The sequence below is a fragment of the Montipora capricornis genome, chromosome 7 (assembly GCF_036669925.1).
Source record: "Montipora capricornis isolate CH-2021 chromosome 7, ASM3666992v2, whole genome shotgun sequence".
Classification (NCBI taxonomy): domain Eukaryota; kingdom Metazoa; phylum Cnidaria; class Anthozoa; order Scleractinia; family Acroporidae; genus Montipora; species Montipora capricornis.
The window spans coordinates 7,527,222-7,542,221 of NC_090889.1; the positions used below are offsets into that span (position 1 = coordinate 7,527,222).

The window sequence follows — 15,000 nt, forward strand, 5'->3', positions numbered from 1 at the left end:
ACAGCTTTATGACCTCGGGTGTTGCACTTAAAGCAATGCAGAGCTGGTGGATTAGTCTGCATGTTCTTGGCTTCGTCCCTCTCAGGCTGCACTGTTGGCTTTCTGCTCGCTGAGCTGAACAAATGTTTACCATGAGCCTCCAAGTACTGGTCAGCGATCTTCGCAATCTTTGCTAGGGTCTCAGGTGCCCTTTCTCGCAGGTGAATTGCCAAATCCTTAGGGCAAGAGTCAATAAATTGTTCTTTCACGATCAAGTCCTTAAGACCATCAAAGGTTCGCGCAGTATTCGAAAGCTCTAGCCACCGTAACAGGTATCTGTCCAGTCGCACAATAAACTGCTCCGGACTTTCGTCAACTTCTGGTTTGGATGCTCTAAATTTTCGACGATAGCCGTCTTCGGTAAGGTCATATCTCTTCATTAACGCAATCTTTACCCTGTCATAATCATTAGCTGCGTCCTCCGATAGACGTGAATACACTTCTAGTGCCCGTCCAGACAACAGAGCACTGAGCTTCGATGCCCATCCATCTTTTTTCCACTTAGCTGTCTCGGCAAATCTCTCGAACCTCTGCAAATACGCGTCCAAATCGTCTTTGCCATCAACAAACGACGGGAGTTTAGGTGCCTTAGCCCGATCCTCTCTCACTTCAGGACGCCCGTCAGCACTCTCCACAGCCAAACGTGCAATTTCCAGCTCATGTTCTCTTTTTGCCGCTTCAATAGCCTCTTTCTGTTTCAACAGCTCGGCTTCCATCTCCAATTTTCTTAGTTCGCGTTCTTGTCGTCTAGTTTCTCTTTCTTCGTCTTCTCTTCTGCGCCTTTCCTCTTTTTCTTCCTCTTCCTTTCTTTTATCCTCCTCAAGCATTCGACGTCTCTCTTCTCTTTCTTCTTGTAATTGCCTCTTTTTTTCTTCTCTTTCTTCCTGTTCCCTTCTTCGTTCTTCTTCTAATTGTCTGCGTTTCTCTTCTTTTTCTTCCTGTTCCCTTCTTTTTTCTTCCTCTTCCTTTCTTCTTTCTTGTTCTAACTTTTGTTGCTTCTCTACAAACTCGAGCAGCTTTTCTCCTTGCAATCCAAATTCTTTCCCCATCTGCAAAAGCTTTTCCATTTCCATAGCAGTATTCCACCGCAAAAACACAATATACTCTCTTGCACAGTTCTCCTTACGTTAGCTTTAACTCCTTCTTGAATTGTCCTTTCCTGGTTTCTGTAGTAGGCAAACAAATGAATTCCTCTCCCGGACAGGCCCCCAATGTTACGAGTTCGTGTGTTTTGAGGAAAGGTAGCTTGCAAACTAAACTGAACGCAGGGTTGTCGGAACAACAACAAGAAGATTTATTCCAAAAATGAACGTAGTTTCCACGAAGTAAAACTCTAAACAACACGTACTTGATAAACTTACACGGCCTCCGCCAACTCGAATAAACACAGCTTCTGTCACACTTGACTAAACACGGCTAACGCCAACTCTCTTCGCTTGTGAAAAACTAGTTAAAAAAACACTCCGCTTGGACTCGTCTACTTATATACTCTGACAATAAACTTCTGGAACTTTCTAAATTAGTAATGAATCTAATTATAGAAAAATTACAAAACACACCGATTTAGAAACGCTTACGCACGAACCTAAAATAAACAAACTACGAACTCTCGCGAAGCTTCGAGACAGTAACGCTTGTCACGCAATACTATTTTTCGTAACAATGATGATGATGATGATGCTGGAGTTAATTAATGGCTATGATCGATACCTATGTTGACTTTTAACCCTAATTTTTATCTGAAATTTTAAACATCTTTCAACAAGTAGGATGTGTGGGGGAGACAACTAGGCCTACTACATGGTGATGACCTTTCCTGTTTTCTAGATTGCGGATATATTTAGTATATTTGACATTTATTTATAGGAGTGGGACAAAATTATAATAGTTGGTTAATGCAAGAAATATCGCTATGACATGGCGAAGGAATCGGCGATTACGGCGACAACGACAACACATAGCGCCCTATGCATGGAGCATTCTCCGCCCAGCCGAATCCTGGTTTGAGATACACTATAACGACCCCACTGTGCCACAATGGGAAACGAGAATCGTAAAAACGAGGATCGTAAAACCCACTCATGTCTTTTGGTATACGAATTCACAAATTCACAGCTTGCGTTATCACACGATTGCAAATCAGGAGATTTCTTTTATCTCTGTGATCGACAAGTGATGACATTTCGGGGCGCGGTTTCCTCTGTTTAAGCGAAATTTTGAAAAATCTACCAGCTCCACCCATACTCTACGGCATCTCTGATCTTTTCAGAAATTTGAAAATTTCTGCTATCACGCAAATGTCGAGGTCGCATATGAACATGCCTCGTGTTGACAGATTTTGACCTCAATGTAAACAAAACCTCTCAGAAGTTTCTCATATGCGACTGGGGCCTAAAGTAAAGTTGTGCAATAAGTAGTGTAACAAAGTGAGATATAACATGAATAATTAAGGATGAAACTATTTAAGCTAAGAGACTAATTAGTATGAAAGGGATAAATTAAGATGTTTGACTTGAGAATTTAAAGATGGCTGCTCCCAAAAATTAATAAATTATACTTGGGCTGGTTTTCACCTGGACACAAACAACCTTACCAAAACGTTAAGGAAGAATTTGTTTCCTTCTAGCGTTATCGAGAATGTTGTTAGAAAATTTCTTAACAATTACTTAACCCCCGATTCCTCTCAGAGTGTTGCTCGTAAGGGCAATTGTTTGTATTTTAAATTACCGTATATCGGTCCTTTTTCCATCAAAGCACAACAAGAATTAGTCAACACATTTTGTAGCGACCTGGAAATTAAGTTGGTGTTCACCCCGTTTAAAATCAGGAGTTGATTTGGGGCCAAGGATCCTATCTCTGCGGGTTTACGATCGCGAGTCATTTACAAGTTTTCATGTGCAGGCTGTAATGCCTGTTATATTTGTGAAACCAATAGACACTTCGCCACTCGCATCTGTGAACATCTCGCCTCCGACAAACATTCCCACATCTTTAAGCACTTAAGAGGTTCTGAAAAAATGTCGCTCCCCATGTTCAGAAGATTGTTTTAAAATCCTCGACTCTGCTTCCACATGTTTCCAATTGACAATTAAGGAAGCCATGCATATGCTTTTGCAAAAAAAAATTCCCAAGTCAAACATCTTAATTTATCCCTTTCATACTAATTAGTCTCTTTTCTTAGCTTAAATAGTTTAGTTTTTTTTTCTGTTCTCGCCTTCATCCTCAATTATTCATGTTATATCTCACTTTGTTACACTACTTATTGCACAACTTTACTTTATTCCTCATTGTACAACTGACCATGGATGATGTTTCATCCCAAACATGTCTTGATTAAATATGAACTACAAAAATCTCGTTTGGTTCATCAAAGCGATATCTTACTTTGTCCTGCTACGAAGCCTTGGTAATGGTAATAATAGTAATAATAATAATAATAACAATAATAATAATAATAATAATAATAATAATAATAATAATAATAATACTTCTATGGCGCAAAATGCATTACAATATATGATCTAATGCACCTTACAAATACAACTAAATATAAATATAAAATCTAACTCTGCAAATCTAAGCTAAATATTCTCAAATTCTATGGTAAAAATATGTATATATGTACATTATTTATATCATACATATTAAAGGAAAAGCAGAAAAATAACAATACAAACGTCTATAAAAATATATGTCAAATTTAAGAGAAATAGGCCTGTTTAAAAAGATAAGTTTTCAGTTCTCTCTTAAAGATGTTCATATTGTCCTCTGCCCTAAGGGAAGGTAGTAAAGTATTCCAAAGCGCTGGTGCGGCCACAGAGATCAGATCTTATTGCAGGTCGAACTAACATGTTGCTATCATCACATCTTGAATTATATCTTAAATGGGCTTTATAAGATAACATATTGCTAAGATAAGGTGGCGTTAGGCCATGTAAAGGCTTGAAAGTCATTAAGATCATTTTAAAAATAATCCTAAATTCAACGGGTAACCAATGAAGATCTATCATCACAGGAGTTATATGCGAATAGCGCGTGGTATTTGCCAACAGCCTGGCAGCAGCGTTTTGAACGCATTGCAGTTTTCGAATATGGATGGCTGGCAAACCATACATGTATAATATAGCATTACAGTAATCAATCCTGCTTATAACCATAGCTTGGACCAAGGTCTTTGCAGCCTCCAATGGCAGATATTTTCTAATACGACTAATATTATATAATGAATAAAAACAGGGCTCGAAATTAACAAAAAAATCCAGTCGCAATTTGCGACAAGATACGAAAATTTATTTCGCAAATTTTAGTTGCAAAAATCGCCGCGCTGCATTGTGTTGTCAGCATTTTTGGGAAAAAATATGAGCCCGCAATACATGTGTGTAAAGAAACCGCTGAAAATGGCGAATGATCGAAGGAATGGAGCTGTACACGTAACATCGCAGCTAAATTGCTCTACAATTATGCTATCTTCAGAGAAAATTCGCAGCGAGAAACAAAATAATTTTGTCATTTATTTATTTTAGCAAAAGGAGCAGCAAAGTGGCAACTGCTAACCCTTTTGTTTCGAAAGAGCGAAGGTGACAACAAGTCGCAAAGTTGCGACTTCTCAAGATATTTTAGTCGCAAAGAGAAAAAGTTAGTCGCAAATGCGACCGTGTTGGTCGCAATTTCGAGCCCTGAAAAAGCTGATTGATATGTCTTGTTTATATGGCTGTGAAACTGGAAATTAGAATCGAAGCAGACTCCTAAATTCCTACCTTCATTTACTGGTGGTACATGACTGTCGCCAACTAAAAGACTATCACTTCGGACTTTTACAAGTTGCTGCCGAGTTCCAATTAACATAAACTCAGTTTTTTTCTTAGTTCAACTTCAACTTATCAATAATCATCCACCCCCTAACAGCTCTAATGCATTGCTCCATAGCACATCTTGCCTCCGTCTCCCCATAGAACTGTCTGGCTTGAACGCTGAGTAGAGGTGAGTGTCGTCAGCGTAGGCATGGGCATTTGGCAGGTGGTTCTTGATCACCTCAAATAGCTTGCTGGCATACACTGAGAAGAGAAGTGGTCCAAGACAGGACCCTTGAAGGACACCAAATGATAACTGAAATTTATTTGACAGTTCCCCATTAACCGTAACACGCTGCAAGCGACCTGATAAATAAGAGGCGAACCACTTGAGTACATTCCCGGTAACAATAAAGGACGTCTCAAGGCAGCGAAGGAGGATGGTATGGTCAATCTTATCGAAGGCTGCGCTAAGATCAAGTGATACAAACAAAGACACGTGCTAATGATTCATGTTAAGCAGAATGTCATTGACGATCTTGACCAGTGCAGTCTCCGTACTATGCGATTTCCTGTATGCCGACTGCAATCGCGGAAACATCTCGTTGACAGTGACATGGTTGTACACCTGATCAAACACTGCTCTTTCAGTAATCTTGGAGACGAATTGAAGGTTGCTAACTGGACGCAAATTTTTGTGGGTTGTGTCCTTCGCTCCTTTTTTAAGCAAAGGGTTGACGATCGCTTCCTTCCACACGTCCGGGAAATGACCAGTTGACAGGGTAGCATTCACCACGTTAGTGATTACCGGAAGTACCACATCTAGTGCGTCACAGATAGTCAAGGGCAGATGGCCATGGATCCAATGTATACGACTTTTTAGCAGAGTTCTTGATAAGGTCATTGACACATTGCTCACTTAGGGTGAAGCGTTTGGCCTGTGATATCCGTGGCCAGTCGGCCCGGAGGCACAATACTTAGATCTGAATGACTAAGAGATATGGCGTCAGTATCTTGACGAATGTTCTCAATATTGCGCATCTCTAACCCCTCTTCCCCTTCCCCCCCTCCCCCACCAAGAAAAGTTGTTTCCATTCCCGCTTGGTGCTCAAACTAAAGGGTATCAACATTGAAAAAGGGGGGAGGGGACGTTCAGACTTTTAGGAAGAAGAGGTGAATTTTCCATTCAGTGTCTCAACCTTTTTGCAATTGCTTGTCTAATTGTTTTACCTCCGTATTGCCAGGTTATCTATTTGCTTTTTGGAGCGAGACCTTGTAATCTTTGAAGAAAACTTTGTTTAGTTTCGGGTAGGTTTGCGTAGTGAGGAATGGTGTTTGAAAATGTTTTGTTTTGAGGTGTGCTGAAATTGCCATAATTGGCATTTAGGACGAAATTAGGTGTTGACCTCTTGCACGCTTCAGGTAGTCATTAACACAATTTCTGACGGCAACAATTGGAATTGGTTTGATGTCACATTTGGTGTTAAAAGTGTCAATGCGTAGATTGTACTGGTAACGTTTTGTGTACGTAAATGGTATGTGAGGAAATGCGTGTTGTCCTTCTTCTGCTGTGTGATAACAGGACGAACTTCTTTGCGGAAGTTCAGTCTTTCACTGCAGTTTGCAGTGGAATCCGTTTTTGAAAACGTTTCCAGTAGCAGTCTTTGATTCTCAGTTAGCCGCGAGGTAGGATCAAATTTCATACGTACGCGTGTCTGTTCAGTCAATAGTAAGCTACTGTATTTCCGTGGGTTAAATCCCTGAACACTAAGTTTTAAAGGAGATTTGAAAATGTGCATAATGTTTCGCGAGTTTTGTTTTAGAATAAATTAACGGTTTTCTGTTACTGGCGTGAAGCACGGGTAACGTAACATAGGACGTCTCTAATTCTACAGTAGAATTAATGAAATCTTATCTTTTGAGTGTAGACCGTTGGAATTATGTAGACCGTTGCGAGAACTTCTTTTAACTGCCTGTTGCTCTTGTAATCATGAAAAGTCTATCTCAGGTCGTTTTTCTCTCCATTTGCATGTGATGCATGTCAAAAGGTAAAAGGTTGCTTTTTTTGGACGAAAATGTATTTGTGCTTGTTACGATGTTGGCATTGACATGGTGACGTATTAATCGGTTAATAAAAGACTGACAAGCTTATCATTCCGTAACCTGTTTATTTCTTTGTTTTGCACCCTCCTTTACTTTTATTTTAGAGACTTATAACTGTTACAAGGAATAGCAGCTTTTCAGTATTTCGTTCGCTGACCGTTATTGTGAATTTTAAGCCTTTGAGCGCTTGTTCATTGAAGATAATTGCCAACGAGCAAGCCGAGCAAAGACGTGAGGTTTGCGAGGCGGCCAGCTTAATGCCGCGTGAAGTATTGCAGCAGGCAGAAAAATTCTCGATCGTGTTGTGAAAAGTGTAATGTAAGGCTACGTAGTGTAATGTAAGGTTTTCTTAAGTTAAGAGATTTAGTAGGGACCAATGAAAGCGCGCGTTTTGACGTGTGATGTCATTATACAAACTTGCGTCACGCACGCGACTAGAGATGATCTTGTGTTTGGAGGTGAGTGAAAACACTTTTTTTTTTTTCCCATTTCCCTGACCATGGTGTTGTGTACACTTGCTTTGACTGTTCTTTAATATTTATTTTCGAACCATCATTTTCTATATTGAGTGAACGAGCTCAAAACTAAACCAGCGTACGTGTTCTTATCGGCCGTCAATTTCGGATTTCGGCCTGCGAGACAGCACTTTGGTTTTTGTTTTGTAACCATTGAGTCGTAAACAATTTAATTTAATTTTCAAAGAAAATATGTTTTCTTCCAAGTGTAAAAGTAAACGATCAATTTGACTTGTAATTCATGGCTTCATCTTTCAAAATAAAAATTCTACAAGTGAAAAAACTTTCATGTGCGAGAGAGTTTGACTGGCCCGTTACATTCTCCACGCTGAAAACACTTTGGCAATTTTTTACATGGCACTGATTTTATTCAACTTAACGAGATGCTTCCGTGAAGCATACACTGCCTGTGGTACGTGTTACAGAAATTTAGAAGGCACTGAATTGTGTGGTATTGAACTACAGCATTCCAGTCTCTGAAGAATAACGAATAAAAGAGAAGCGAGAAACATTGGCTTCTGGGCTGACATGTTGATAATTTTCAAGTTCCCTCACAACTTCTTTTCACAACAAGTTTAAGCGTGCCCTCTGAGCATCTGACAACTTTGTAATACTAAAGTTCACTGAAGTTAACCGCTATTCGGCGGGGTTAGTATCTGGATGGGAGACCAAAACAATATACCCCTCATAAAACAGAGGCATCGGACTGAAAATACTATTAACGCTAACAAATGCGAACTCAGCAAGGTACAGATTTTGTTAGCTTGCTTTATCCAAAACAAATATTGGTGCAAAAGTAAATAACTATTGATACACAGTTTTTAGAAAGAGCAGAAGGAAGTCTCCGGGACGGTCGATCGAGAATAAAATATTTATGACATGAAAACAACATTAATTTTGAACCGTGAACATAGAATATAAAAAGTTACGATCAGCGGCAAACACACAGGTAAATAAATAACACAGAATCCTTTTCCAGCCAAATATTTATTGAAACAAACAACACAAACACATTTGCTCTTAGAGGCGAAAACCTCTTCCTATTTCATTGCGTGCGTGAAGACAAGAAACTCAGTCGTGTCAAATTACCATGTACTTCAGGTTCAAACCCTTTCCTGAAGAACCTTTTCCTTGAATAATGATGCACAAAATAGTCGACAAGCTTTCTTTCAAATAATTCTTGACTGTCACATTTCCAATTATTTTTTTTACCTGACTTTGTTGAACCTATAAGTTACCAGATAATTTCCCATTTGGTGTCAGTGTTGTACATAAAACTACACTACACACAAAAATGTTGGAAATACAGCTCACTTTGATTTCGGCTCGACGGGCGAAAGATTGTTGTTGAAGTCCATTACTCCTCGCTTTTATACCAGAGAATTTTTCATTTTGTTTCAGTGTTCTACATAACAGCACACTCTTGGCAAAATATTAGAAATACAGCTCACTTTGATTCCGGCTAGACGGGTGTAGATTGCTGTCGAAGTCCATTACTCATCGCTTTTACGAATCCAGGTATTTGTTTTCACCACCTGCCTAGTTTATCCAACTGACTTTCCATTATTGAGCTCCGTAAGGGTATATTTTGTTTAAAGATCCACTAAAACGCCATTCACGTTACATGACTTTGGACGTCATTGCGGGTTAAGTTTATCATTCTACTGTGTCCACCAGAGAAGTCTGCGCATTTCCACTACCCCCTCTCTCCTAAGAAAATACGAGCAGAAGTCTCTATGCACAAAGACACCACTTAGCAGGGGAGTGCGGGCAAGACTTTTACCGACACGGAAAAAAAAAAACACCGAACAAATTCCACCCACTTTCCGACTGGGATTGCCATACGGCAACCCAGTAATTATTGTATATTCCTGTTAAAATTACGGCCGTTCAAAAATTACAGCAGTACTTTCCATATTAATGATGAAATGGTTTATGAAATGAATCATATATGAACTGCGTATATGAAATCAAGTGATGATTCATTTCATATACCATTTGATCATTGATTCATTCCTCACGGGACCATTAGAACCCACAAATGACCAGCTCCCAACGTCAGTGGCTTCATAGCTCTCGCGAGGTCACGGGTTCAAACCCAGTTGAAGTCCTGAATTTTTCAGGCTTCTCTACGCAATTGTAAAAATTGCGTTCATAACTGCGAAGATCATAGCTTCACTTGACTTTCCATATTATTGCAAAACACGTTGACATCTACATTGTTGTTGGAGATACAAAGTTTGCAATTTCTATTATTGTATTATTGTTAACTAGATAAGTTGAGTTGCAGTACTTTCGAATAAAAAAATTACAACTGCTGTTGGGTGTTTTGGAACTCTGATACAAATCTGTAAGCTATGTATTATATTGACTGTTTTGTTGACACTTAGCGATAGCTACTACTAGTATATTATCAAAAATAGTGTCACCGCTCATAGCGTAAAGTGTACATTACACTATTTCAGCAAACTTTTGATAGGTCTCTTAGGTATTCTGTATTGCTTGGCGCTGGAACTCGCGTTCTACTAAATTGAACACGTTCTCAATCGGATTAATATGACAAATGCGAACCGGTATTGCAAATAATTTTGCACCTGCACTTTTCAACACCCTACGTCTTTTGAAACAGTTCTGTACTGGACAATTTTCTCGGATAAATAATTTGAGATGACTCTTTGCACTTTGCCTAAACATTTTGGGAAATTTTCGACGGATGAAATCGGCAAAATCTTTGCGAAACACAAACTTTCTCCACGCTTACTCGTCAGAACAGCATGTTTAACGTTATAAATAGAAATGCGTAATTTGCACTAAATTTTCAAGTTTATTTTTATCAATTAGAACCCAATTAGAACGCTGTAACGCCTATCCCAGTTCAAGCTTCATCTTTCTGCTTCCCGTTGATACCTTTGCTGAACCTATTGACTGTTCCTTTTAGTCGCAATGATGAATTACACGCAAGAGCCTTTGAGACATGTAGCAATAACCTGTTGCTTAGCTTGGCTGTGTTTGAGGAAGAATTGCAAATTGTTATTGTTTGCAATCATCCCAAAAACCAGCCAATCATATTAATATATTTTTTCATGGTACCCCTCCTATTCCCTGTAGCAAATCCGTTTTTTGAACCCTCTCCTTAAAAATCAACGAAGTCTCTGATGTAGCTAGGTTGAAGCTACAGATAATTTCCCCGAACTCCAAGCCTCTTGATCTCGCTTAGCTTACGAGGAGTTTCCTTCTGGCAACGTGGTGGTAAGGCGTGAGAAAGGAAACACAGTTACATTAACTGCAGTTATTCAGGCCAGAGCCCCTTTCTCAAAAGTCCCGAAAACGTTTCTGGCCCGAAAAACCATTTTTTCAAAATGCTAACTGCTTGTCTTGAAAAGCTGACCTTTTAACATGTTTTCAAGGTAACAAAAAGAAAAATGACTGAGGGTGAAGTTTGACCACTCAAATCCTTTCCGTTCTTGAGATACAAAGGGAATTGTGACACCCGAAAGTGGCCCTAAAGTTTCGGTACTTTCGAGAACGAACCCCAGTTATCCCTATGAAAATTGATTTTTGGTTTTCTGCATTTCCTAACAGATTCCCACACATGGTTATGATGAAGCATCAAAAATATGGCTTCGACCATTTTCAGCTTTTATCAACTGCATGTTCCCAGTGGAATACGTGTATGGCGATTGGATAAGCTGGAGGGCCAACAGCATGGCAAATCGTGCAGATCCAGAATCCTTGACAAGTCCGACTGAACGCGATAAGGCAGCCGGAAGTCGAGTAGAGGGATTTTGTATCCCTCAGTTCATCCTCCGAAAAAGCGATGTAGACCGCATCGCTGCATTTGATATTCAGGAGCATTGGCAGCCTGATCTTGACAGAATGACGGAGTACAAGCCTTTTATCGAAAACGATGAAAAGGAAAGCATCCAGATATTCACTGTTGAGCATGCAGAAAACGACCCCAGGTATGCAAAACTGAGGCTGACCAATGAATGGAAAGAGCATCGTCCTCGGTACAAGAATGTATCTTTCCTTCATCACGCTTTTCTCCTACCCTCTGCAGGTCATCCTTTGGAAGGTCATGCAAGAAAGTCCATCGGCGTTGAGGGAGAAGAAGTTCGAAAATGGTCGTTCATTCTCCATGGTCCTGTGCGTAAACTTCATTCTGGTGGCTTTCCAAATTATGAAGAGGATCAAACAGGGGTTTTTAAGTATCCAATGGCGTGGCCAGAGCCGGCAATGGAATGGTTGGTCAGACCGCGCCCAAGTGGTTGGCCTTCATCTGATCTGGTCATGGAAATTTTTGACTCTGGTTGTCATTTAGCACCTGTTGGTAGAGGAAAGCGCCTGAATGACCCTGTGAATGTAGTTAATTATTGTCAAAACCCTGAAATAACACTGGCCACATCCACAGTGCCTGTGGCTTGTAGCAGCACCGAAGGTGTATGGACCATGGAAGAAACTGAATGGAGAACCTCGTTTTCACTGGCGGAAAACAAGCTTGGGGAAAGCGTTTCTCCTGTCCAGCGACATGTCATGGTTTTGCTAAAGATTCTAAAGAAAGTCCATTTTCCTGATGTGATTTCAACGTACTATTTGAAGAACTTGTTGTTCAGGGAGTGTGAGAGTAAAGGCGAGGACTTCTGGAAAGAGGACAACTCTGGCAACTGTCTTCTGTTTATGCTGGACCGCCTCCAAGAGTGCCTGAAGGCGCATCACTTGCCACATTACATCATGCCGCAGAGCAACCTACTGATGTATGAAGACCCGGCCAAACTGAACGAAGCAGCCAAAGTCGTTGATGAGGTTAGAAAAAACATTTTGCCAAAGACGTTCAGCATACTGAGAAGGCTTCAGTCACTGACTTATCAGTCGCAAACATACCTTCAAAATCTTGGTTTTCATCTAGAGGGTGATCTCTTGAGAATGCAAGACAAGAATTTCACAAAGGAAGATCACACAGAGTTGCTGATGGCTGTGTACTCATTTTTTGTGGGTAAGTGTAAGGATGTCCTAGCAAGTCTACAGAGAATCACCTCACAGGAGCGCGAGACTGAAAAACTGATTAACGTTAGTTTGTATTGTTACCAGTCATTGCTTGCAAGGAATCTATGCAAATTGTGGTTTCTTAACAATGACAAAAGCAACGGCAAGAAACCATTCGATGAAGATGGATTCAAAGTATTTGTCAAAGAAGAGGTTGCGGATCTTTGTCTTGACGAAACGTTTTCTTCAGTGGCATTCGTCTTCTTCGACCACACCAGGAAAGGAGTTGAATCCTCTCTAGCAATTCCCACTACGAGGTTCATGGGGCTTTTGAGAGAAGAGCAGATGAAAATAGCACAAGAAGGAGTGGAAGAGGTCAAAGCTCAATTGAAGGGAGTGTTGGATTGGCTGAAGACAAGTGATTTGAAAGCAATTGAAGAGAAAGCGAGCAAGGTTGTTCAAAAAATGGCCGAGAGCACTGTGGTTACAGAAGAAGACGTAAAGAAGGTAATGGATGTGGAACTCGCGTTGCTCTTTCAAGAGAAAATGAAGGCCGGAAGCAAATGAAGAACCCTTGAACTTCATTGGGAATTAAACTTGAATGACCAAATATAAAGAAACAAAACTGAGAAATTTTGAAACATAAATGAGGTCTGGAAAGACCAAGGCGCCATTACTTAGGTGATCTTACTAGTTACTTTAACTAGTTTTGAATTGCTCGACTGCATGTACATTGGGCTTCAGTCCACAAGTCATAGCTGGAGTCACTGAAAACGTAAGATATGTGACTGAAAGCCTGTTTTCAACTTTATAGAGTGCCAAAGACTCATTACTTATGTGCCAGATCACGATGACTTTCTTGGTCGGCGCTGTTTTAGTTATAATATGAAATGCGGTGAGGATAGCTTTTTATTCCGCTCGAGTTTGACCAAATGATAACAGCTGTAGTCAAGAACAATAAGCTGAAAACAGTCATCCGTCAGCACTACAGTCCGGAAACCGCGTTACGTTAATGTGGTGCAGAACGAAACCTTTTTGCACATCTTTTTGTACATCTGTACAGTGTTACATTTTGAACTTTCCCCCTACCTTGGGGGAAACTTGACTGTTACAATCCCCATTGCCATGGCCCCGGTTTGTCACTGGAATATTATGCTAAACTGGTTCATATTAAGTGATAGCTGCCACAACGTTTTCATATCATTGCAATTGCAAAAAATGAGGACTTCTGTCTTATCCGAGTTTCAATGCAGTTTATCTATCCATTCAGTGCATTCTTCTTTTCGCCATTCAGCCATGCATTTCCATGCAGAGATTCCATGACAGAAAGCAGTTCTGTCTTATTGGAATCACTCCTCATTCCGAAGGCAAGGTACAAATAGGTGTCACCGGCTTGACCGTAGGTTTGAGGCAGGTGCCCATGCATTCCAATGATCCCGAAAAGCTTGGAGAAATAACAGCCACCTTTTCAGGAAATGCCAAAGTTAAGGTGCCTGAAAATGTGAACTTTTATTGAAATATTGTTGTTAAATTACATCATAGTTAATAGAGGGGACTGGAAGCTCGGTTTGGAAGCTCGGCAAACATCAAAGGAGCAGACAAAGATGCCAAGATTTAGGTTGGAAAGTCCACGACCTTGCACAATCTTTTGTTTTGCTCTCATACACTATACATGAATTACGTAACCAACACGTTTCTATTGGTTAGTTCCTCAGTACGGAGTAAACAACTATTGTGTTTTGTGAACGGTCAAGGCCAAAAAAGAGAACAAAAACCTACAACAAAGAAATCTGCCGGGTTTCTTAACCATTCCCATACATTAACTATGATTACGTCAATCTCCTTTTGTAAGTAGTTTCGTTTGTAAATAAGTTGTATTCTTTTTTCCTGTATCCTTGTCTATGCTGTAATGTATGTGTAATATCGCGTCACCTTTTCCCAAATGTAATGTCTACTTTAAATGATCTCGGGGGAGCCCGGATCCTCATATAAGCCCCAGGTTTCTTTTTAAGGCTTCCCCGTCACTATCCTTTACTATATTTTTCTTTTTCTCAAATTCATGTAACCAGCAAATGACAAAACAAATAAACAATAAATAATAAGAACACCATTCATTAAAGATACACCGAGAGCTAGTCGACAGTAAAGTTCTACCAATTGCAAAATCAAAGTGGAGGCCTTGCAGAGGGGCATCATTATCCACCGTGTCAAAGGCCACTTTGAGAGCAAGGGCCACCATTAAAGTTACGTGCACGTCATTGATGTTGATTAAAATATCTATGTTATGCTAAATCCACCCATAACGCTAGGTGCGTTGACTCTTTTTCTACGTCTAAAGTTGTTATAAAGAATATTTTTAAGGGGAACTAATGTGTTTTTTGATTTGTAATTATTATAGATATTCCATGCAATATATCAACAATGAGTGCGAGTGTTTCATCATAGGTTCCAAACACCGAGAAACTAAATGTTGTTTCGAGGTGTTTGGAACCTGTGAGGAAACACGAAGCACAAGGTTTGATATGGCTTCTCAAACAGGTTGTGCGTTTTTGAATTCTGCTTCCTTTGCT

At 39.9% G+C, this 15,000-nt stretch overlaps 1 protein-coding gene across 2 annotated transcripts in view; it reads left to right on the plus strand.

Moving 5' to 3' along the window:
- LOC138058097 (uncharacterized) overlaps positions 1 to 14,796 on the plus strand; it is a 23,981-nt gene extending 9,185 nt beyond the window's left edge. Inside the window, exons 1-2 of one of the 2 annotated variants that reach the window (XM_068903983.1) lie at positions 8,849 to 8,965; positions 11,030 to 14,796. In XM_068903983.1, the coding sequence (XP_068760084.1) occupies positions 11,099 to 12,997 (1,899 nt within the window). In that variant the 5' untranslated portion in view covers positions 8,849 to 8,965; positions 11,030 to 11,098 and the 3' untranslated portion in view covers positions 12,998 to 14,796. Of the gene's footprint in view, positions 1 to 8,848; positions 8,966 to 11,029 lie in introns of those variants that run through there. The other variant, XM_068903982.1, reaches the window with a different exon arrangement.
- The last annotated feature ends 204 nt before the right edge of the window (positions 14,797 to 15,000 follow it).